The sequence below is a fragment of the Cydia splendana genome, chromosome Z (genome assembly GCF_910591565.1).
Source record: "Cydia splendana chromosome Z, ilCydSple1.2, whole genome shotgun sequence".
Lineage (NCBI taxonomy): Eukaryota > Metazoa > Arthropoda > Insecta > Lepidoptera > Tortricidae > Cydia > Cydia splendana.
In genome coordinates this window covers 34638375-34664486 of record NC_085987.1, presented here as the reverse complement: position 1 = coordinate 34664486, position 26112 = coordinate 34638375, and the positions used below count along the sequence as shown (strand labels likewise).

At 38.2% G+C, this 26112-nt stretch overlaps 2 protein-coding genes across 2 annotated transcripts in view; one reads left to right on the top strand and one right to left on the bottom strand.

The window, feature by feature from the left end:
* LOC134803950 (facilitated trehalose transporter Tret1-like) overlaps positions 1–26112 on the bottom strand; it is a 31995-nt gene that overhangs the window by 5704 nt on the left and 179 nt on the right. Inside the window, exons 2-8 of the mRNA XM_063776781.1 lie at positions 17196–17322; positions 16950–17054; positions 15347–15549; positions 8454–8609; positions 8050–8133; positions 1487–1574; positions 1054–1187 (exon numbers count right to left, since the gene is read on the bottom strand). Coding sequence (XP_063632851.1) covers positions 1054–1187; positions 1487–1574; positions 8050–8133; positions 8454–8609; positions 15347–15549; positions 16950–17054; positions 17196–17322 — 897 coding nt within the window. The remainder of the gene's footprint in view (positions 1–1053; positions 1188–1486; positions 1575–8049; positions 8134–8453; positions 8610–15346; positions 15550–16949; positions 17055–17195; positions 17323–26112) is intronic.
* LOC134803967 (uncharacterized) lies at positions 17663–25882 on the top strand. Its single transcript, XM_063776810.1, has 6 exons — positions 17663–17961; positions 18608–18892; positions 19000–19163; positions 20685–20943; positions 24329–24421; positions 25340–25882. The coding sequence occupies exons 1-6, from the start codon at positions 17791–17793 to the stop codon at positions 25490–25492; spliced, it is 1125 nt and encodes a 374-aa protein (XP_063632880.1). The 5' UTR covers positions 17663–17790; the 3' UTR covers positions 25493–25882.

The following is a 26112-nucleotide window of genomic DNA, read 5'->3' as shown; positions in this document are numbered from 1 at the left end:
ACGCGAAGGCGTAAACAATCTTCGCGCCGCGATTCGCGCACAAGTGTGGAGAGCCCTGTAGATAAATGACAGTTAAACTCGATCAGCTGATGCTTTTCAGCCATCTTGGCGCGACCGAAACTGCGAAATCACAAAGATATCGAAAAACTTGACTGAGTAAAACTTGGAGCAAAAATCAGCTTTGATTTTGGATAATGATCATGCCGTTAGAACGCATAGTTTCCGAGATATAAGTGCAAAATCGAAAAATGGGACCTTCAAACTCCCCTCTTCCCCCGGCCTTAGGGCTACTGCCAGGGACTTTTGATTCACCTCCTAATTAGTACAAACAAAGTTACGAAGTCAAAAATTGTGTTCCAAGCATTTCCCTCTATGCCTTTTTTTGAGAATTCGTTGCCTGGCCTAATTTTGAATTAGGTATTTCTTGTTATCATCAGCGAATTTTTTGTGAGAATTTGCCGCCCCCAATATCTCGCCGCCCTAGGCCCGGGCCTACTGTGCCTTATGGGAAATCCGCCACTGGACATAGGTTGTACCTACCTGTGATCGCTATATGTGCCTCTTCATATAATATAACAATCATACTTATTTAGCTAGACAGACACACAAGTCCGCGGCACTTAGTATTAGAAGAAACTGATAACATGTTTGGGATTAACTGATTTTTATCATGTTTATTATTATTACAGCAGAGTTTAAGGATTAGTAAACAAAATACGAATGATTCAGACGTCTTAAGATTGTCAACGCAGGCTTATCTCTCAAGCCAGGTGGAAATCTCCTTGTCGATGTCATAATCTCAGTCTAGAAAGAGGGTAAATTTTAGATAGGTTGTACCTACGTATGATCGATGTGTGCCTCTTCATATAACAATCATACTTAGCTAGACAGACGCACTGATAGCCAGGTGATGCCGCTGTACATTGCGATGTTAGCCAATGTAAACACGCTATGTAGGTACTTACCTAAAGTACCTATGTAACATGTTAGTTTCAGACCTGGAAGAGATTTCGTCGAACTTCAAAAAAACTCAAATAAGGATTAAGAATATACCTGTAACGTAGTCATGCCGCTGAAATGCCCAATGAAGAAGCAGTAAGTAACGAGAAAGAATGGAAACAAAAATGTTCTCTCCAGGTAATACGATAATTTTTCTCTAATAGTTTCATCCGAGTCCTCTGATTGCACTGAAAAAATAAGACAATCATAAGAAGGCATTAGTTAGGTAAATATCATTGTAATGTAAGTATGTACTAAAGAAATATAATTCCATTTTCATCGTGTTTTTAAATAGCGCTTAAAGCTGATCCGACAAATCTCGTGCAATATAAAACATATACACAGCTAAAAGGCTTTGACGTCAGTTGTATTGTGTTTGTTAATTTTTTCTTCCTAATTAGATAACTAATATTGCCCTGAATATACCCGAGCAAGAAAAGAAGAAGCTACTAACCAGCAGCTACTTAGCTCCTAATTTGTTTGTTACCTTTTTTGTTTTTATATAATGCCTGGATGTCTCGTAGCTCTTTCTCTACGGCACTGGAGTGAGTCCATCCACGAAGCCATTGCAAGCTCTGGAAATATTACAGCGTTTCAGCTTATGTTATCCGAACCGCTCCATACAAAAATACAATCAGCTATTAATGTAAATTAAAAAGCAACAATAATAAGTTTTTGGCAAAAATTTCATTTTTGGTACAAGCTTTTATCGCTAACTGTACTTTTCTTACGACAGACAATACCCATCGAGACAATTCTAAAAACCACTAATACATCAGGTTGCGTTGTTTCATCACAGAGTTCCTATGGCCACCTCCTGTCTCCATCATTAGATCAGCTCGATGGTATCATAATATTGCATTGTCATCCGATTTATACATGCATGCAAAATTTCAGCTCTATCGGAAACCGGGAAGTGGATCAAATTTAACTCGCAAGATTTGATTACAGACCGACAGACAGACAGACAACGGACAGGTGAAACTAAATAAAACCTTGTAAAAGAATCACAAAGGTATAGAGCGGTCATCTTTTCACACTACTCTTTCGTTCTCATTTTAAAACTACGTGTTGGATTGTAATGAAACAATTGCACATACTATGACATGAGGTATAGGGCTGTAATTAGTTTATAGCTCCAGTGGGCGCAGCACGGTTCCATTTTTATCGTCTATCACTATGCGCGTCCCTTTCGCACTTACATACTTGTTAGAACGTGACAGGCATGGTGACAAGGGATAAAAACGCGACCGTACTACGCCGCCAGCTTATAATACAAACGAAATAGAGCATTAACAAGTTTTGTATGAAATATTTAAATTCGCTGTATTTTTTTAACTTTGGTCATAAAGTATATATGTAGTCTGTGCTTTGGTATATGAAATAGGAAGCTACATTAAACTAATTAGGTACAAGCATAGGCATAGGCATAAGTATATGCTTATCCTATTGCGAGTACTGACAATATTTCAGAGCAATCTAGCTAGTCGTTTTAAAATGAGAGCGTAACTACGTTTGTATGGAGAACCGAGCTTGCTGCGGACTCATAGTGCACTTATGTACAATAGACGCATATGACACTCGAGCTATAAGTAGTATTTTATACAATCGTGATATAAAAGAGAGCTTTTCAGTCGAGTACCGTGTTTAGACAACAAAGCTTGCTGAGTTGTCTAAGTAAGGTACGAGATTGAAAAGCTTGATTATATCACTATTGTATACAATACTTTTTCTACGCGTCAACAAAAATAATACTTTAAACTAGTATAATCATTTAGGTAAACAAACCAAAAGTATACAGCTAAGATACGCGAACAGCCGCGATACCTTCATGTCCTTCATACTGGTACGCTCCCCGGCCGCCGCGCCCCGCGCCCCACGGCGGGCTGGTCAACGACACCTTCTCGTAACTCATGAGGCCCTTGCTCCGCGCTAAATTCAATTATTAGACAGTTTTTTCTTGATTTTGGCCACCGTAGCCTATGGAGACTAACAAGCAACGCTAAGTGGTTTGCGTAGTCAATGGATGTTGCTATATTAAGGGTGTCACATGCGCGTTTCTGACTTATGAACCAATTGTTTCTACTATACAACCTATATAAATAAATAATTAATTTGAGCTATGGTTTTGTTTCGTCCTCTTGATCGCGGCGAGCTGTGATTGGTCAATTTCATTATAGTTGACTAAACTGTATCGAAATGAATATTATAGTTGAGTTGGAAGCCCACACATTAAAAATACCCAATTGCAGTTTGGTATAAGAAATCTTAATTCAAGAATTATAGTCGACGAGTAGAAAAAATATTTTTCACCTCAGCGGCTCGAACAAGGGTACTTTGCTTCTTAAAAACAGTGAGCAAAATGCGATTTTGCTCACTGAGTCATTTTGTCTCACTCAGTGAGCAAAATCGCATTTTGCTCACTGAGTGTGTCTTAGTCAGTGAGCAAAATGCGATTTTGCTCACTGAGTGAGACAAAATGACATTCAAGTGACCTTTATAGTCAAATGTCATTTCAACATGCGGGGTCTAATACAAGTTCGATATACTTGGGTTCTATTATCTCTGTCCCTCTAGGTATGTTCTCACTGCTTAGGGAGAAAAATTTTGTGTACTACACGAGATCAAAGTTATTTACATCTCGTGCGCTTTTGAATCCCTTACTACGCTCAAGATTCTAAATTAGATTCACTCGCTACGCTCGTGAATCTATTATAGAATCTTTCGCTTGCACGGGACTCATAATAAGCACTCGAAGAAATATCAAACTTTGATCTCTTGTTGTACAAATAACTATTTCACTCGTCTTTTGTCTCTCGATCTAGGTACTGAGATTTACTTATGTTAGGTAGGTATCTATTTGGAAACATGTTTATTATCGCGGTGATACTTCAAACAACTACCTACTTGACGATACGGTGACAATGTTGTTATAGGATATTATCAAGAATCAATCTATCATGGGCATCATGGCCCTCAAAAGACAAACTTGAAATTAGTCTTACTTAGAACTAGTTGTACACACATAACTAACTAACTAACTGTATAACTGTGATGTTCACTAAGACACTAACTGAGTGCAACGCGTTATAGAAGCACCTAAGCTTTATTAACAAGTTTATTCATTTCTGGTGTGTAGGGCATCCTATTAAGTACCTACCCTGTTTAATAAAACGACCCATGGGATCTTGCAAGGCTAGACTTAGTGTCTGATTTACTTAGTATGGGCGTCAATCTGTCAATCTATAATTTTTTTTCGTCCATGATTCAGAAGTTAACGAAATAGACTTAATTCGTCTGAATTTTTAATCAAAGTTAACTCGGAAATAATGTCATAATTGAACAAAATATTTGGAGCTGGGTCGTCGCCTGCTTGAAAGGGGCCTTGACCCTCGCTCCGGGTTTTTCCTGATGCAAAGGTTGTCCATCGCAATCCAACGGGGCAACGCAGCGAGCGTGATGGGCACCTTTGCGTCGGGGACAGCCCGGGACGGGCTTCAGTAGTTAATTTATTTTATACTCATTTAGTTTATATTTATATTTAAGTTTAGTTTGTGTTATTTTAATTATGAAATAAATAATTGAACAACGAATCCAATTGAACATTGCATTATGGATATAATTGGATGTTTGCCCAACTGCGGCAAATTCCTCGATAAAAGCGACGTTACGAGTATTTTGTCAAGGCTAAGCAGCTGGTGACTTCACAAAGTGGTTTACCTTATCAAATATTATTGTAGGTACCCGTGTAAAGTTTTAGGGACTCTCATTTTGAAGGTTGTCTGTACGGAACCCCAGTGGAACCCTAAAAAAAATAAGGTTTTTGTGTGATGTGTGTTGAACCTACGTTTTGATTGTTCCCGTGTTAAAGATGTTTTGTACGTTTTTATGGATGTGTAATTGTCTATTATGCCGTCAACTCATACTTAAAGGTTGCGGCACACGAAATAGCTCGGCGTCACACCAGCAGCGCCAGCGCCGACCCAACTAAGGTAGTTATAAAAGAGTCGCGGTACAATCGGTCAATCGCACTTAAATTTTCGTCCGATCAAATTTCGAGAGCTAAGAGGTTTCTATACAATATAGTTTGAATTTCTATTCAAATATTATATATTTTTTTCTATTTAATAATTACCTACCTCCTCCTAATAGAAACTAGTTTCGAATAGGTTCATAAATAGTGCATTGCAGGCTGCGCGAGCGAGTATAAGGTCACCGTGTTGATTTGTCATTTTGAATAAAAGATCTGCACGTTCTGACCCCCTGTTGCCATCTCTATTGCAGGCGCACATGATGCCGGCTGTCTATGTCACTGTGTGAGCGTGATAGCAATATAATTATGCGCGTGCAATAGAGATAGGAACAGGCGGGTCAATGTACGAAAATCCTTGTGGTAAGCGTCTGTGAATTAATAGGTAGTCAAGTAGAACACAAAAGAGCGTTCCTGCAATGTAAGAATATTGTGACAGAAAATCGCAGTTTAAAAAGGCTTCTCTACAGGACTCACCTTCGGGGCTTTGTAGTTCTAACTAGACTCAGTTATAAATATACCTACTTATTTAAACGTGTTCTTCCGAAACTTAGGTTCATAAAAATATAAAATTTCTTAGCCGAGCGTCGTGATTTTGTAATCATAAATGACATAATTACAGTGAAACCTGGATAAGTGAGACTTCAAGGGACGAGCAGATTTGTCTCACTTAAAGAGGTATTCCACTTACCCAGGCTCTCAGTTAGCCAGGTACAAATAAATTGCTGTCTCATTTACAGAGGGTCCCATTAATAGAGGTGATAATAGAGGATATTTCAGTTATAGAGGTGGTTAATAAGGTAGTTTGTAATTATCTTCAATAATAAATAAGGTAAAATAATCCTTGTCCCTAAACATTTTTTAAGTCTATTTAAATATTTATTTGAATTTATTTTGAATGATTCTCCAAAGGATAGATTTTTTCAATTAAATTTGATACGGACTTCATTGCGTCTTAGACATGTATTAAATGAAAATGTGTTTATTCGTGTTACTTATCAAGATTTCAGCTTTCGTTTCGATAGTTTTAATTACATAAAGTAACTAAATGAAACTTGAAGTCGTTTAGACACAATTAAGCAAATGCAGAATTTGTGGATAAACCAAGAGTTAGTAAGAAGACGGAAATTGATCATTAAAGTCCAAGTTAGAGAGGTCATAGATTGACGTTATCTCAGATACAGAGGTCAATTCCTATAAAATTCTTAAAAAGCAATTAGGAAAATGTAATCTTATAAATATAGTCTCAGTAAAAGAGGTAAAATACACTCTCTGTCTCAATTATAGAGGTAAATGTGACTATACAATCACTATGATATTTTATATGTAGATAAGCCATACACTAACATATCAAGCGAAAAAAATGATGCCAACCAATGCTGCCAACGACACGGCAGCATTAGTTACAATTTGTTTACAACTTCATACGCAAATGCGTAAAAGAGACGGCACAATTAAAAGAATACCTAACCAAAAAAGAGACGGCTAGTGTTTGTCACTTGCGCGTGAATTTGGTAAATCAGTGATACCACCATAACACGACGGCAAACAGTGAATATGGCGCGAAGCGTAAAACTTATTAAGAAAAAAAAATATCAAAGACTAAGATGTTTGACAGAAGGTGCAAATCATTTTAATGCAGTTGTATGTAGTAATGTACTCGCTACCGAAGTAAAAAGTTTTCATATTTAGTTATGTAAATAAAAGATATTATATTATACTCTTTATTCATCATTTTTCTTATACTATAGAAACATTTTGACAAAAAGCAAACTCAATAACAACAAAATCCTTTATTTTACTAACAATTTTATGTTATTAATAATTGTTACTGTGTGAGAAAATGAAATGCCTGACAATAAATACTAATTTTGTAGTAATCTTTGTATAAACAGCAATATACCTGGGTCAAACAGATCACTGTGTTATGTCTTTCCTGTAGACATACACGAGAGTTAAGGGCTATAAAGGTTAATTTTCTTATTTAACCCTTATCCACGTGAAAAGGTCCTCCTTTTATTTAAAGAACTATGATAAAATCATTACTTACATGCCCACAAGCTGTTAACTATTGCCCACAGGAGAGAAAACTAGTGTGTTCGCGCGAACAGTGCATTTTTCTCTCCTGTGGGCAATAGTTAAGAGCTTGTGGGCATGTAAGCAATGATATTATCATAGTTCTCTAAATAAAAGGAGGACCTTTTCACGTGGATAAGGGTTAAATAAGAAAATTAACCTTTATAGCCCTTAACTCTTGTGTATGTCTACAGGAAAGACATAACACAGTGATCTGTTTGACCCACCTATTTACTTAATTGACGCGACCCGGACAATAATATGGCAGTAAAAAACTTCAATATTAAAATTGAAATTTAAGTATATTTCTTTTATTTGTACGACAAGCACCAAACAACGAATGCAACTTACCATGACGCGTCTGCTATGATAATCTATGTACGCAGTTGGTGCGTCCTTGTCATTCTCGCTGATGAGAACATAAACTTATCTCGTTCTGTCAGCCGGCGAAAATGGCGGCTGGGTTTATTTAATTCAAGATTAAACCGAAGAAAAACGGGTTATTTCAGCTTTTACTTACCAATGATATGTGACGCCGTCAATTTTTTTGCGCTTTCGCGGATAATTTGAGCATTTGAACATAACGCAGGTCAGCATTTTGTTGCTTAATACACGTTATTTGTGGAAAAGTATTAACCGGTGTACACCTTCGCGCTTGCGTCAGGCAGACTGAGACAAACTCGTACACATGACACGAGGTGAGTGCTTCAATTTTGGAACGTGTATAACACATCTACATATAAAATATCATAGTACAATCACAACAACTAATCCCAGTTATAGAGGTTCGTTTTATCTCACTAATAGAGGTAATTCAGTGCTAAAGTGTCGGGACCGCACCATGAGTCCCAGCTATAGAGGTTTCTCACTTATCCAGGTCCCACTTAACCAGGTTTCACTGTATATCCACACATTAAAATTCAAATGATGCAAGTGATATTTACCGACTTCGCTTCATCGTATCGTTTCCGCGATACTAGCCAGTGCGGAGACTCGGGAACGAAGAACAGTGCGATCACCGCGAGGATCTGTTCAAAAAGAAATGCTGCTTTTATTTTATTTATAAAATAGCTTATACAAAGTCCTGTTTTTGCCAGATGCTGATCCACCGTCAAAGAAATCAATATTTATATATTTAGTTACCAAGGAGAACGTACATAACTCAAGTAAAGGAAAAACTCAACGGGGTATCGTATCAGGCTGTCAAGGAGAAGGCAGAGGACCGACATGCATGGAAATCGCTCCACCGACAAGCCTCTAACTCTTAAATATATGATGATGATATTTTGTTTGGCACGCTCATCGACAAAGTAACGTAAGAAGTTTGGAACCTTAAAAAAATACTTGCCGTAAATATGATGTTAACCAGTGCCACGGTGCGCCAGTACATGAGCAGCCCGAAGAGGAACTGGGTGAACACGCCAATGATGATGCACATCGAGCTGGTGGCTGTGAACGCTCCCCGGAGGTGCGGCTGTGTTATCTCAGCCACGTATGTTAACACCTGCATTCATTATTTATCATTAACAATATGCAGTTTTCTGAGATTAAACTTACAATAACCCTCATAAGATCACGACGCTTCGAGGATTTCGCAATCTATCTACAGGACAACTATATAACTAATTAAAGAAAAGGAATTTCCCAATAAAATAATCCTCACTCTAAGAACTCTTATCTCTATTAATTGTTTTAATTTTTTGGGATGATAATTTTATGATTTCGGGATGCACGCGCGGCGTGAAAAAGCGAATATGTGACATGAAATATTTTTAAAGGTAATAAAATATAAGTTAAGGTATTAAACTTAAACCTACATTTAAAAAAAATTATGGTATATCAAAGAGTTATCATTTCAACAAGTTAGGAAATTATTAATTAACAAAATTTACTAGAAATTTCGTCTTTATTGTAAACTAAATACCTATTTCTTTTAAATAACTGGCGTAAAGATTACGCTACTTGGATCCCTTCTACGAATAATAATCCTTTCTTCTTACATATTAAACAAGAACAAGCTATAAAAATTAATTTTGAAATATATAATACTTATTAAAAAAAGTTTTTTTTTTTTTTATTGGTATTCAGGATAACAACAGCCGTAAATATAACTAAGACATATTAATGCTTACATAAAAATAAGGCAAATAACAGTCATCCATTGAGTTACATTATATAACGATTAATAACAAAGATAAGAAAACAACGAGAATGTAAAATACACACAAATGCTCGATACGCTGGAAATACTATAAACCGGTTGTAAGATGTATAAGTAGTCTAGTTAAAAATACCCAATTCTGATACAAAACAAAACCATGACATTGCATTCGTTGTAAATCAGACACCAGCAGATATTCACAAAAAAGAGTTAACGAAATAGTTATTATGAGATACCTACTTAATAATATCTGATAATATTATGCACGTGATTTACTTAGCCGAATTAGTTCGATTCACGGGGAAAACTAGTTTGACTCGACGTCCTTTGACATTTTTTTATTAGAGGATGCATGGATGAAGTTAGAGGTCACATTTGCGCTGCGTCTACCTAAAGTAAGTATATATTATTTTATTACTAATTTAAGAATTTAGATATTTATGATTTTATGCAGGCAGAGACCGAATAAATCGAATAACTTTAACCATAGATTTCGCTGTTCTATACATATGGGTAAGGTCGCCACTCTAGACCGAATTAGGTAACGAACGGCAAAGAAATCGGGGACACGAGCCTCAGCAAACATACTCGACGCACTACATCACCATCACCTTGGCAATTTCATCAGGTGTTAATGGCTTTCCCGGTGTAGTTGATCCAAGTTGCCCAAGCTTTGACAGTATGCTCTATGAAGCTTCTCTTTTACCTCGTCGAAGCATCTTTATTCTGCCATCTTGCGCGCGAGCATGTTGCACCTCACTGATAAGGCTCTCCTCTCTCGCTCGATATCTTTGTCGCCCTTCAGGTTTTCGGTTAGGATATGTCCCAGATTAAATTTATTTTCTTTTTTTTGTACCGTACAACCCCCTAACTTCGCCTGGGTTTTGGCACTTTTTTGAAAATTTCTCGCAGACACACACGTACACGCGTATTTTGGCTAGATCAAATAACTAATTAATCTATATAGGCCTATCGTCTAAGGACTCTAAGGTAACTTAAGGTCTAAATTTCGCCGTAGAATGGCTACGATTGGACTCCAAAGGCAGTAGGCTAAGTATAGGCAAGATAATATAGGGAGAAAGTATAGGATAGGGGTTGTGCACAAATCACGCGAGGTGTTTTCGAAAATCTTGTTTATTTTTCTATTTTCGTTAAATAGACTCGTTATTTTGAAGTGCAGAGTGAAGATTTATGTTTAACGAAACCGAGAAAAAGTATCTATACCCATGTGATAGGCTTTTTTTGCTTAGTTTCCTTCACTGTAGAAAAATACACGTGAGGTTTCCTTATACCCCCCTCCCCCAACGTGATCTATCGTGATTTTTTTCTTGACCCCCCCTCCCCCTGTCGAACCTCTGTGAGTACTGGCCACGGGACTCTCGCCGCCGAAAGAAGTATCAATCCTCGAATGACATCAATTCAAATATATCTTTCTGTTATTGCTGTCAATCATTCATTCATTGTATGCGAATAAATAACATTGTGCATGTGCTCCGTAATTTCCCTATTTCTCCAGCTGCCCTCTCATATTCCCTCACAAATGGTAGCAGAGCGTGGTTGCTGAAACGCCGCGCCTGGAAATAATCGAGATGGCATCGACAAGTTATAGAAATATTGAAACATTGAACAAGTCAAATTATGACACATGGTGCTTACAAGCGCAAGCCGTCCTGATAAAAAACGATTATTGGGACATCGTCAGTGGCGAGAAAGTATTGTTACCAGAAGCGGATGAGACGACGAAGTCAACATTCACCAAGGAAGATTTGAAGGCAAGGGCTGAAATTTTTCTTTTGCTGTCACCTTCCGAACTAAAACAAGTGAAGACCTGCACGTCATCAAAAGCCGTATGGGACAAATTAAAAGCGATTTATCAAAGCACCGGCCCTGCGAGGAAAGCAACCTTGCTAAAACAATTAGTTCTAAAACGGATGACCACAGAAGAAGATATCCGTGATCACTTAAATAATTTCATGGACATCAAAGACAAGCTAGCCGACATGGACATAAAAATACCGTCGGAATTGCTAAGCATAATGTTACTCTACAGTTTGCCAACAACATATGAAAACTTTCGCATCGCAATTGAATCAAGAGACTCCCTGCCCGATCCTGACGACCTGAAGGTAAAAATTCTTGAAGAATATCAGGCCAGGAGTGCCAGTGAACAACCAGAGAGCTCCGAAGCGTACCATTTCAAGAAAAAGAACTCGAAACCGTACTGCAAGAGCTGCAAAAATAAAGGTCACACTACTGAAGCATGTTGGAACAAGAAGAAGACTTCAAATGAGAAAAAGAACAGTAAACAGACTAGCAACTTCAACGTCTGTCTGAGTACCGTAAATTCAAGCGCCAGAGAAGACATTTGGTGTTTAGATAGCGGCTGTTCTTCCCACATTTGTGGCGACAAATCTAAATTCTCCAACGTAACTTCAGAAAACGGCACGCTCAAGTTAGCATCAAAGAAATGCACAAGTAACATTGAAGGAAAAGGAAGAGTAACAGTCAAGACAGAAAAGGGTGATGGTTACAACATAGATGACACCTTATTCGTTCCTGACGTATCAGTAAACCTAATGTCCGTTGGAAAGATTACCGACAAAGGATTTAAGGTAATCTTTGACAAAAACAAAGCTCTTATCACGCGGATGAATGGCAAAATATTACTGACAGCTCAGAGAAGAGATGAACTGTACTACCTAAAATTCATGAAAGAAGCAACTGCAAACTACACACCCAAAGGGCATTGTGACATCATGGAGTGGCATTTAAAACTTGGCCACATAAATGAAAAGGACCTTAACAAGATGGCCGCAGATAACCTTATGTACGGATTGAACCTACGTAAAGAACAATTAGACACCTGCGAGACCTGCATCAAAGGCAAAATGTCAAGATTACCTTTCACAAGACATGATGATCTCTACACGACGCAACCGCTAGAAATCATACACAGCGACGTTTGTGGACCCTTCGAATGTGAGTCACTGACAGGCTCAAGATATTACGTCACATTCATTGATGATAATGATGATTTTACCCGCTACTGCTACGTATACTTCATCAAGAAGAAAAGCGACGTATTCAAATGTTTCCAAACTTACAAAAATGAAGTTGAGACGCTCCATAACAAGAAGATTCGACACCTGCAATCTGACAACGGGACAGAATATCGCAATAAGGAGTTCGACAACTTTCTCGCTTCGCATGGCATTCAAAGAAGATTGACCACTGCTTACACGCCCCAAATGAACGGGATAAGCGAAAGGAAGAATCGTTCTTTGTTAGATAAAGCCAGATGCCTGTTGATAGACGCCAATGCTCCCCAAAAGCTCTGGGCAGAAGCGGTCTCTACGGCAAATTACCTTATAAACCGTAGCCCTTCGAAAGCTTTAAATGGCATCATACCGTTCACGAAATGGATGAACAAGACACCGTCCGGAAACCATCTTCATGTTTTTGGCAGGAAGACCTTCGTATTGAAAAAGAACAGACGAGGTAAGCTGACACAAAAAACCAAAGAGGGTGTATTTATAGGATACTCGTTGACCTCAAAAGGCTACAGAATCTATATGCCCGAAGATGACGACGTGGTGATAAGCAGGGACATAAAGGTCATAGAAAAAATGTATTATGAAGATGAAAATACAGGCTATGAAGGCCTTGTACGCGAAGAGGAGCGCAACATGAAGAAACCTGAAAAAGGAAACAGAAATAAACATCAGAATAGTCATGACAGACGACAAATAGAGGTAGAAATCACGGAGCACAGGCATGAAGACCCCCTCAAAATTCCAGTGATATCCGCTCAAGAAAACAGGCACAATGCAACAGATTCCATTCAAGAAGACGAGCCAGAAGAAGCAGATAACTTCGATGACGCTCCAGAGGTTGCTGAGATGCCCGAAAACGAAAGGCAGATACCTGAGAACGAGGAGCAAATACCTGAGAATGGGAGGCCCCAAAGAGAAAGGCACCAACCTTCATGGTGGAAGGACTTCATACTAGGTGACAGAGAAGAATGTCACATGCTCACGGAGATAAGCAACCTTTTTGACGAAAATGAAAATGACCAATACTGGCATGATGCAATAAAAGCTGAAATTCGAGCACATGTCAAAAACGGGACTTGGAAGATCGGAAAGAAAACCAAAGATATGAAAGTTGTTGATTACAAAATGGTACTTAGAAATAAAATTGGACCCGATGACAGCGTTACTAGAAAAGCAAGACTTGTTGCACGGGGCTTCACACAACGACCAGGTATCGACTACAACGAAACATACGCTCCCGTCGCAAAATTAAGTTCGATCAGATCTGTCATTAGCATCGCTATGGAAGAAGGGTTACAGTTGAACCAGATGGACGTAACAACGGCGTACCTAAATGGAGAACTGGAAGAACAAATCGTTATGAAATACCCAGACTACCTAGAAGATTATCTGACAGAAATTATGGTTGAAGAAAGTACAAAAGATGATTTAACTATCTTCAATAAGACGAAGGACATGCTGATAGACATAAAGAATACTCCAAAAGAGAAAGTATGCTGCCTTATTAAAGCACTTTATGGACTCAAGCAGGCAGGGAGGCAGTGGTACAAGAAGCTCGACACAGAATTAAAAGACATTGGATTTAAAGCATCAGAGGCTGACCCATGTGTATACGTACTAGAGAAAAGAGGAGCCAAAGTCATAATAGTCATTTATGTCGACGATCTACTAATTGCCTACTCAAGTCCAAAGATACTTAATGAAGTCAAAAATCTACTAAACTCCAAATTCGGTATGAAAGATTTGGGAAGACCGAAGAGGCTTATCGGCATAGACGTGTCATATAAGAAGAACGAAATAAAAATAAACCAAGAAAAGTTTATTGAAGACACGCTTAAGAAATTTAGAATGGAAGACTGTAAACCAGTATCCACGCCATTGGAGCCCGGTCTTAAATTAGAAAAAAGCGAAATGGAGGAGACTCAGCATCTGCAGCTCCCTTACAAAAACCTGAAAGGTACACTCATGTACATAGCAGTGGCGACACGACCCGATATTATGTTCGCCATAAGCTACTTATCACAATTTAATGATTGCTATAACGAAGAGCATTTTAAATGCGCTAAAAGAGTACTTCGTTATTTAAAAGGAACAAAGAGTGTGGGCCTGACATTTAAGAAAACCGGCAACGATTTGCATGGAATGGCCGACGCAGACTGGGGCTCATGTAAGCTCGACCGAAAGTCGTTTTCAGGCTATTGTTACAAGTATGCTGGTACATGCGTAAGCTGGATGTCAAAGAAACAAAAGAGCATTGCCTTGTCAACAGCAGAGAGCGAGTACATTGCATTAACTGAAGCCGCGAAGGAAGCCATCCACTTGAAGAACCTTTACAAGGACCTAGGGGCTAACTACGAGCGCATAGTCATCCTAAATGACAATCAAGCTGCCCTAAAGCTAAGCCAAAATTCAATGGTAACTTCAAAGTCGAAGCACATTGATTTGAAGATGCACTTCATCAGGGACTGCATCCAAGAAGGAGCAATAGAGGTGAAGTATCTGCAAACCGAGGCAACCTTATATATAATATGGAAGATATAATATGGAAGCAACCTTCTCACTAAGGCTTTGCCTGGCCCAAGGCTGATGAAACTGAGGATCAGCCTGGGGCTCCACTAACAGCTACGACAGTGCCGTGAAGAGGAGTGTGAGTACTGGCCACGGGACTCTCGCCGCCGAAAGAAGTATCAATCCTCGAATGACATCAATTCAAATATATCTTTCTGTTATTGCTGTCAATCATTCATTCATTGTATGCGAATAAATAACATTGTGCCTGTGCTCCGTAATTTCCCTATTTCTCCAGCTGCCCTCTCATATTCCCTCACAACCTCGCGTGATTTGTGCACAAGCCCATAGATGGAACTCCTCTACGACAAAAGATAATTATAATTGTTATGAGATGCACTATGGTTCTAAATAATTTAAATGGCATTTCAAGCTGTTTTGTAAAGTCGGTTTTTTTTATTAAAGTTTAAGTAGGTAAACGATATTCAATAGAGAGTAATAAAATTAACAAAGTCTTACCGGAGCTTCAAGAAGTCCTCCCGCCAACCCAGTGAGGAATAGAGCTCCATATAAATGCTCTGGAGTGGTGGAAAAATGGAACATGAGCCAAGCCACGAAGAAGGGTAGGTTCACGAACTGCATCGCGCGCCGCCGGCCCATCGGAGCGGTCACCGCGCCGGACAATGCGCAGCCCACTGGGACCACTATCAAGTTGATTGAACCTGAAAAAGGCTTTACCTGAACACTTTACTTGTAACGTCAGGTGACAAGCAAAATTCACTAATTACCACCACAAGTTCATAGCCATAGTGAACCATATTAGTACTTAAATAAGGTTAACTTTTTTTAAATCATTTTTTAGTAATTAGTGGGTTTTGCTTGTCACCTGACGGTATGTAGTTACTATAAAACTAAATAATCATACAGTAGGACTAAGCTAACTGTGCAAGGCATTTGCAATGACAAAGTGTGGTAATGTCATCAAATTTCTACGAAAAAATATAGAAAATATGACGTTTAATAATGGTACGTCCTCATTTAGTTCTGCACGTGCAAGTCGGTGCATAGTTAGCTTAAATAGACGGGCTCGATTAGGTACGCAGGGCGATGACAATAAAAAATACGAGAAAAGAGTTAGGTTTAAGGAGAACAAAAAATTGGTACTTAGTCGCGATTTTCGCTCCCAGGGTGGAGAGGTATTTTCAACTTCTCCATTGTAAGTATGAGCCGCATCGTCGTTGCCATTTATAATATGTTTTTAGAAAATTACCACCTGTTCATCTATTCTCGTTTAGGACTATTAGGATAATAGAAGTAAATAAAGAGCAGGAACTCATTATATGGCGTTACACTACACTACGTAAGTAATATGTACATAATAGAAAATGAACGTGTCCTACATAGTCATTTTGTGCGGTCATATGAGTGATATGAGGAAAAAGGGAAGCTCTTTAACATTTATCTTGTTACCGGTAAATAATAGGTGCTTAATTAATATCAACAACAAGGCATAGATAACTACGACAACCCTTCAGATGATAATATGGAATTGGATCATGTTTATGTAGATAAACTGAAGTTTTCCTCATGATCTGTTACTAGGTGTTGTGATTTACGAGATAGTATTAGATTAGTTTCAAACTAGCTATCTACAAGACAAGTAGGTATGATTTAGTAGTTAGGTATTGGATCAAAGTCATCATTATCAGATTATCATGTTTCACGATTGTTTTCTTAGCACTTTGATTAAGTACCTACTTAATCAAACACTTGCATTTTATATTGGCAAAGTCAGTTGATCCTAATTTTGAGTTGTTACATATTAGCTGGTTGAATTGGCTTTTAATTGATGATTTTAAATAGTAAATATTAAGTAGCGTTAATTTGCATTTGATTTGCAATGTTTTTTTTACAGTTCATGTCATACACATGTCGCTCGCGATGGTTTGGTCAAAAATGTATAGTGCCTTGAAACCCTTGCAACGCTCAAGATTCCACTTTCGACCTACTCGCTATACCTACGCTCGTGGTTGAATTTTGGAGTATTTCGCTTGCTCGGGTATCCATATTAGCACGAGGTGTTAAAACAAATTTTCCCCCTTGTAAAACAATCGCCACTTACTAATCCAAGCTACTTGTGACGGGTATAGACTTAACTCTTCTTCTTCTATTGGTTGGCTCACTGCAGGTATGAGAATTGTCGGGAAACCGAGTGTCATGCCATAACCTGAAATTAAAAAACTTCTGTCATCATTTCATGAATCAATTTAGTCTAATGGGTGATGGGCCCTATAGTGAGTGGAACGGTGTTATTTTGTAATATGTGTGAATTTTTTACCGTTTATGACTACATTCAATGATGTATTACCGAGTAATAACAAGTTTTTGACGCTAACGGCTAGGAACTGCGGGAGTGCTGTCCGGAAATCCTTTTTGTATCCATACTGGTCTCCGACCTCGCCGTCGGTCTTCTCGGGGTCTCTATCCGCCACCATCTGCAACATTGTCATTAATTTATTTCCACGCACTAGTAGGTATAGTCCATAAAATGGAAAGGCTATTTTATTTTGGATCCGCATAGTTACTTGATTTGAGAGAGAATAGCTATAAAAAATGCGCAGTGTGCCTTCGTGTACTTAACTGGTTTACTATGAACAATTTGCATCTTAATGCTAAGAAAACTAAATGCATTAGATTTTCTTTGCCGAATGTTAAACCAATCGATACTAAGATACTTTTGAATAATGAATGCTTAAAAAAAAAGCATTTCAGCGCCAAACATATAACACCCCTCTTTTTGCGTCGGGATTTTAAAATATATGTTTACAAGAAGTTTTCATTATCATTATCAATTAAGTAAATGACATTCGCGACCATGTAGTATTTTCAAGTAAATTGCCAATAAGCTGTAATTTGTCAAGCGAAAATTAGTTTCAACATTATTTAAGTAACTTGTAGACATCATGTATCAAATTTTTGGTCTATGTGTCTTACTGAGCTTGTTTCTAACTGTGAATGGTGTTGGGCTCCTAATACTTTACCGACCGTATGATGTATCTAACAATTGCGCCTATTCTAGCGCTCTTAGGTATGACTTGTCTTTTGGTATGGGATTATCAGACACGATTACCTTGGTGAGTTGAGTACCATGGGCATATCTCAGTTTAGGCAGATTTAGTTTCTTAATATAATAGGGACTAAGTACCTACCAGTCAGTTGGAGAGTTAATTTTCTACATATATACATTTTCTAAACAATATTAATTTATTTTAACATATGTTCAACTAGCTGTTGCCCGCGACTTCGTCCGCGTGGACTACTTTTCCGTGTTACTGTTGTTGCATTCTAATAATATGCTCTTATACAACGATTCTAGTCCCGCACTTATAAAAATGTTTGACCTTCATACAAACTTTCATCCCCTTTTTCACCACCTTAAGTGATGAATTTAGACAAACGCTGAAATTAGTTTTCTTGTATTTTAATAATATATCTTTTTACGAGGTTTCAAATTCCTAGCTTAAAATAAAACTTGAACCCCATACAAACTTTCATCCCCTTTTTAACCCCGTTAGGGGTTGAATTTCTCAAAATCGCTTCTTATCTCTTGTAAGTACACTTTATAAATGACAATGAAAATTCAACTTTCAATCTTTTGTACTTTCGGCTCTGCGTTGATGAATCAGTCAGTCAGGACACTTGCATTTAGATATATATAATTATATATATATATATATATAGATATAGATAGATAGATTAACAAACATGTCTCTGTTTCAGGTATTTCATACATTACACCCAATCGACTACGACTGCCAGGTGGAAATAGTGGCGGAGTCTTCTGACGTATTCTTAATAATATCCATTCTTTATCCACATAATATGGACTACAGCTGCTACCGAAACCCAACTGCACTAACAGTGTATAAGACAAAGGATAAATGTTACAAAATATGTGATACTATTGATGCCAAAAACAAAAAGTCGCCTTATTTTGTTACCAGCGTTCGGGAAAGATTTAAATTTCACTTCTGGAGTAACAGCAGTATTAACTTAGATATGAACGTTCGTCTTTTTATAACCTAAATAACATAGAGTGCAAACCACACAGACAGAGTATAGCTAGTGCTTAAAATTTCACCCTTAAGGATATCCTTAATATTTAATTTCAGGCTCACATGTACCAGGTGACAGCAACGGCAGCGCGTATGCTCTCACGCCGCGAGAAAAGGTGCTATAGGAAAAACGAATCATTATGTGTAAACAATGAGAAAAGATACTGTTTTACTAGCGGCGTAGTATGTGATGGAATCAAAAACTGCGGAGTTGCTGACTGGTTAGTTAACACGAGACGAATGTTAGTTTTTTTTTGCAGTCATCGCAGATCTGATACAAAAGACTGATAACCCACCAAACGGTAAAGAAACACTTAGTTTATTTTATTAATTTATAAATTACGTATAGGTCCTCGTGCCATGTGATATTTTATCAATTTATAAACAGAATTTAATCAATCACTTTACCACATCAGACCCTTGTGTAAATTTAATTCGATAGCGTGACGGACGTACGCGTTTGCGTTGTCTCATTTTGTATGGGATTTTGAACAGCGCGCTAATAAGCGGGACGTTTTGAAAACCAGGGCTATAACCGCGAAAATCGAAGTTCGCAAATTGCGGGCATTTTTCTCTGTCACTCTAATTACGCCTTCATGGGAGTAAAAGAGAAAGATCCCCGCAATTTGCGAATTACGGTTTTCGCGGTAGCCCCTCTGGGGGCTGATTTTTGAATTTCGTGCGCTCGATTTTGTCACTCAAAAATCGGTGGAAAACGCCGATATCTAATTTTTGAAATACGAGCGATAGAAATTGGGAATCGAGTGGTATCGACTACTCGATTTCAATTCTATTAGTAGAATTTAAATGCCTAGTAGTGGAGATATTATTGAACGAAATACACGAAATCGAGCGGTCGAAATTCAAAAATCGGCCCCCTGGCTCACGTCAGGCTATCGAATGAAATGTACACTAGGGGTGACTCGGTGTAGGTACTATAAGTATGACCTCCGTTTGTTTGTTTTATGAATAGTACTTGTGTATAATTTTAATTATGTATTAGGTACGTATTGTATGTATACCTGCAGCCCCTGCAGCCTAAAGCAGTCACTCTACGCAATTGCACTGTCATACGATCCTGAAATATTTAATACGGCCAGGAAGTAAACGTCTAAATAAAACTAGTAAAACTACTTTTATGCTACTAAGACAAATAATTAAATGATTTCCATGGTCGCGAATGCTGAGCCTTATTTTCAGCATATACAGTATGTAAACTATAACAAAAACATTTACTCAAACCCGTTAATGCAGTGGTTCCTAACTTGGGGGTAATTATCCCCGCGGGGGTAAAACTGATATTTTGCGGAGGTAATAAACTAACCTAATATAACAACACAACAAACGTACACGTTTAATTTTTTGGTTACCATTGGGAGGAGGGGTAAAATCAGGTTCACTGGTTAGTCATAGGGGTGACCGGACTGAAAAGGTTAGGAACCACTGCGTTAATGTGTAGGTAGGTCACACTGAGCAACTTTTACTATGGCACCAACCCATAAATCGCGAAAAAAAATTTGGTTGTTTCATCATTGAAAATTTCTATGGGAGAGTAAATTTTTTTTTTAAAGTTGCTCAGTGTGACTTACATGGGTTTGAGTAGGTAAATGTTTTTCGTTAGTTTACATACTGTATAGGTTAGATTCCAGCTTACAGGAGGCTTTACGTCACGACACGTTACGGTACGGTACGGTACGGGCCGTACGACATCTGTTTTAGTTTACAAGTGCAAAATGTTTCAGGTTCGACGAACGCAAAGCCGAGTGCGGTCTGCCGGTGGAAAAGCTCGGCTTTGCCCCGGTATTCGCCGTGTCCGCAGCCCTCCTCTGCGCAGCGCTGGCAGCCTGGCACGTCCTCACCAAATTCCTGCCACCCCGGGCCAACTCATTCTTTGTATTTAACGCTAATGAAGACAACAGGCTCCGCGTAGATCCAGTGTTCACATCCCCGGCTGCGTGCTCTCGCGACATTCACAGAGTCCAGCGAACGTCACTAGTTCCGGTACAGTGTGCATTAGCCTAAGCAAATTAGAAAAATCTGCGGAAATAATTCGTGTAGTTTTGAAAATTGGTACAGGTATCCTTGTGGTGTCCAGATAAACATACTAAAAGTTCGGGGTTGAAGGTGCCTTTTTTTTCATATTTTTGCTCATATCTCGAATATCTGTACGAATAGCATTATAATTACTTCGGACAAAAGTTTTAGCATAAAATTTGCTACAAATTTGGTTATGTTTATTTTCACTCTACAATCAATACTTTAGGAGCTACAGGCTGTTAAAGTTAAATAAAAGATAAAAAATTGACGATTTAAGAAAACGTCGTTTTTTTGTAATTGTTCATCATAAATAAAAAAAATCGGGCAAGTGCGAGTCGGACTCGCGCACGAAGGGTTCCGTACCATACAAAAAAAAAACAAAAAAAAAAAGCAAAAAAAAAACGGTCACCCATCCAAGTACTGACCACTCCCGACGTTGCTTAACTTTGGTCAAAAATCACGTTTGTTGTATGGGAGCCCCATTTAAATCTTTATTTTATTCTGTTTTTAGTATTTGTTGTTATAGCGGCAACAGAAATACATCATCTGTGAAAATTTCAACTGTCTAGCTATCACGGTTCGTGAGATACAGCCTGGTGACAGACGGACGGACGGACGGACGGACAGCGAAGTCTTAGTAATAGGGTCCCGTTTTACCCTTTGGGTACAGAACCCTAAAAATTAGTTTAGAGAATGCAAGCTAAGCGACCTGCTGATAAAATATAAAAAAACAGGCCATGAGCATGTCGGGCCATGCTCAGTGTAGGGTTCCGTAGTTACCCGTCTGTCAAAATAGACTATTTGCCAAAACTCAAAAACAGCTGTATCTGTCGCAGTCGGATCGTATAATCCGCCGTATTACATTACGGCTAGCCGTTTTCAAAAACAGGGGCGTTTTGAAATGCGGCGGTTTAACGATTAGCCGGATTGAATGCGGCTGAATGAGAATCCGCCGGAATGTATTCGGCGCCATACGTTCTTCAACACGGCTAGCCGTAATGTAATACAGCGAGTCATTAGCCGCCGCTTTGACAGTTTTTAGTTCCCATTTTTAACACCCGTGGCGCTGCCTGACAAACGCTGGGGTGTCCATCAAAAATGGAGTTCGTCGGACTGTTTCTTTTCAAAAAAACATTTCTTTCGCAACTTAACTGAGGGAGCCCCGCTTCGCGGGGCTCCTATTTCTGAGCGGTTTGCCCTTCGGGCATCTGAAGCTACCTAACGAACCTAACCTACCTACCCATTGATTTAGTGAGACGTCCGTGAAAACATTACACTTTGGGGAAAAAAGCGTAGGTAGGTAAGTAGGTTAGGTTCGTTAGGTAGCTTCAGATGCCCGAAGGGCAAACCGCCCAGAAATAGGAGCCCCGCTTCCGTCTATTTAAGTTGTGAAGGAAATGTTTTGGAAAAGAAACACATGTAGTGCGGTGGGACCATGGTAAAAATAAATTAAATTGCAAACATTGTCAAACTCCGGTTACGTGGGCGACCGAAAGAACTGGTCACTCTACAATCTAAAATAGTAGTACGATGCGGCTAAACGTTGGCCGCCTTATTGAAGAACGTATCGCAATGACAATCCGGCTAATCGTCGAACCGCCGCATTTCAAAACGCCCCTGTTTTTGATAACGGCTAGCCGTAATGTAATACGGCGGATTATACGATCTGACTACGACATATCGATTAGGTTCGCTATATTTTTCCTTGAAAGTCTTTACTAAGCTACGTTTTCACGATTTTTTTCAAATTTTTTGGACCTATGGTTCAAAAGTTAGGGGAACTAAAGGGAAAAACACAACTTTTTTACTTTCAGATTATTATTTCCGAAAATATTAAGTTGATGAAGAAATGGTTCTTGAAGACCCTTATTCGTTTTAAAAGACCTACCCAACGACACCCCACACTATAGGGTGGAAGCGAAAAAAAATGTCATCCCCACTTTAATGTAGGGCAGCCACCATAAAAAAACACAATTTTTTTCTAGTTTTTATGATTAAATTTGACACGAATATATAAATCAGTTACGCTGACAAAGTCGTAAAATATAAACTAGAAAAAATATTTTTTAGGGTGGCTCCCCTACATTAAAGTGGGTATGAAAATTTTTTTCGCGTCTACCCTATAGTGTGGGGTGTCGTTGGATAGGTCTTTAAAATGAATACGGGTCTTTAAGAACTATTTTTTTATCAACTTAATATTTTCGGAAATAATCGATCTGAAAGAAAAAAAGTTGTGTTTTCTACTTTAGTTCCCCTAACATTTGAACCATGGGTGCAAAAAATATGAAAAAAATCGTGAAAGTAAAGCTTAGTACCTAAAGACTTTCAAGGAAAAATATAGCAAACCTAATCGGTCTAGCGGTTTTTGAGTTTTTGCAAATAGTCTATTTTGACGGACGGGTAACTACGGAACCCTACACTGAGCATGGCCCGACATGCTCTTGACCGGCTTTTTGTATTTTATCAGCAGGTCGCTTAGCTTGCTTATTCTAGACTATTTTTTTTATTTATGATGAACAATTACGAAAAAACAACGTTTTCTTAAACCGTCTATTTTTTATCTCATATTTAACTTTAATAGCCTGTAGCTCCTAAAGTATTGATCGCAGAGTAAAAATAAACATAACCAAATTTGTAGGAAATTTAATGATTAAACTTTTGCCCGAAGTAATTCTAATGCTATTCGTACAGATATTCGAGATATGAGCCTTTTAGTACCTGTACCAATTTTCAAAACTACACGAATTATTTCCGCAGATTGCCCAAATTCCGCTTAATTTGACGTGGCTACATGTAATTACAGAATATGGAATATGAACGTATATGTATTTCCTATTTGCTCTTATCGCCCAATATACACTTTTTCAACACAAACCATTGTAAAAAAACCGTTCAATCTTACCCCAACGATACGAAAAATCAGTAAGTTTAGAATGCCCACGGTTCGCCAAAAACTATACATAAATATAGAGTATGATTACTTATTCACAGACATTGTAACTATATAAGGGTGGTATTCCACCTGTCCAATGTATATTTTCAACTCACATTTTGCATAGTGAGAGAGTACGCACAATTAGACCAAGATTTTGGACAAGTAGAATACACCACCCTTTTAAGCTATATCCTTAAGTATGCCCCAACGGACAAGTTCGCGATTTACGAAATTTGATTTGGATGGGTCTTCCGATAAAAATGAAAGAACGAGTTAAACATTGAAGTCGTGTTAGCAAATTGAATCTATAAACATATTACTAAAGGCTTAAGGCCAATACAATGATTAATTTTCCTCAATTAGCATCTTAAACCCATGCTTTGGGGTTTTCTTGAACATTTTCATTGCTTTTAGGTGTCTTCAGAATCATCTTCGTGTGACTACTCCGATGTGCTAACTAGACACAAGTTGCAACAAATCAACCAGGCGAACTTCGCGGACGGAGAAGTATTTTTTATCATCTCAATTTATTGTTTAGAAACATTACGTACATGCTTTACATAGTTTATTTTATTACCGTCATATTGAAATTAATATAAGGTAGGTACAGTCAGCAGCAAAAGTTGCTAAGCGGGCGAGAGGTTCAAAATGACCTTGACGCGCTCTTATTCTCTTAACAATAAAGTCGCGTCAGGATCATTTTGAACACCCCGCCCGCTTATTAGCAACTATTGCTGCTGACTGTACCCATAGTCTAATAAAACATGGTCTTCCATTCCCAGAGTGACACGGGCCTACGTCACAACAACATGGCCGCTATATATAGCGCTATCGCATATTATCATATAGCGCTGTCGCATGATGACGTAGGCCCGTGTCAGTTAGGTGACCTAGAAAAGACGGGAATGGAGTACCAGGCGGAGTATATTATTATACCATGACTGTACCTACTTAGGGAAAGTAAATTCGGATACGTTATTTTACCAAAATACTAAATACCTACCATGCTTTAAAACTCTAGGAAGTTAACAGAATCACGGTAGGTATAGCGGTTTATTTCTTAGTTTCATACGTGACAATTGTTTGTTAGAAGACAAACCCAGATAGGTAATATCAGTTTTACGTGTAGGTAAGCATGTGTTCAGTTTCTTTGTCTTCATTAAAAAACAGTCTAAGTGGGTTTAGGTCTCGCGTTCAGAGGGTTCCGTAATACCATCGCACCATTTATTACAATGTTTTAATTTTATCGGAACCCTAACCCTAAACACTGCGGATGTTGGATATTCGTTTATATAATTAAGCCGAATGAATAGAGTTCGGTACACCTCGTATTAAAGAGCGATGTAAGATACCATGACCATTCCGTCACCAGGTCAGGACTTAGACATAGAAAAAAAAAATATGTTATAACTATTTCATTTGCAGGAAGAAAAAGCATTACAACGGACTAATACCATGCATACCATGACCGCTAAGTTACAACAGAAACTCCGGGCAGTAACCCGGAGCAAGTCCACGAACAGCCCGAGGCCGACAGCGAGCACCAGCGCCAAAAAGAACCAAGTCTACGATGTTTAGTACTTAACTTAGATGATATACATATGTACAAGAGGGTATATTAATAACATGATTTAAATGTTTATTCCAAATAAGGATGATTTAATAAAAAGAACTTGTTTTAACTAGTACCGAGGTTTGTGTATCAACGCATTGTGATCGAAATAAGGCTATAAACTGAATTTTCCAACCTTCAATGTGATCACGCAATACTAGCTGCTATACCATGAGAACGTTTGAGTACAAGTACATATTGCATTCAACGGCGAAACGAGCAATCGCTAACTGAATAGGTAGAGGCCATAGAATGTCATCTACCGCAACGGCAAGTGGCTGACCTTACTTAGTTACCTTCCACAAAAACTAAGAGGATGTTTATCGCGCATGAGTTAAGTACTAAAGTACATACTTACAGTATTCATCATATTACCCATTTATTTGAAACAGTGAAATATAGTTTTACCATGTTGTTGGTGTAGTTTTTTTATTAAATAAAAGTATTATTAGGCTCCTCAATAGACAAAATATATTTGCCGGGACTAGGTATGATTAAAACAATTCTTACGCAATGCTAAGTGAAAGTGTTTAACTCCATGAATAAAGTAAAATTCTAATTATTACTTAAATATATGTATTTGTAA

What these genes read in the sequence shown, in the direction of transcription:
- LOC134803967 (XM_063776810.1), top strand. Translation starts at nt 17,791, where the DNA reads ATGTATCAAATTTTTGGTCTATGTGTCTTACTGAGCTTGTTTCTAACT. An exon ending in GTATTAACTTAGATATGAAC is followed by an intron (nt 18,893 to 18,999) that starts GTTCGTCTTTTT and finishes ATTTAATTTCAG; the next exon opens with GCTCACATGTACCAGGTGAC. An exon ending in AGCGAACGTCACTAGTTCCG is followed by an intron (nt 20,944 to 24,328) that starts GTACAGTGTGCA and finishes CATTGCTTTTAG; the next exon opens with GTGTCTTCAGAATCATCTTC.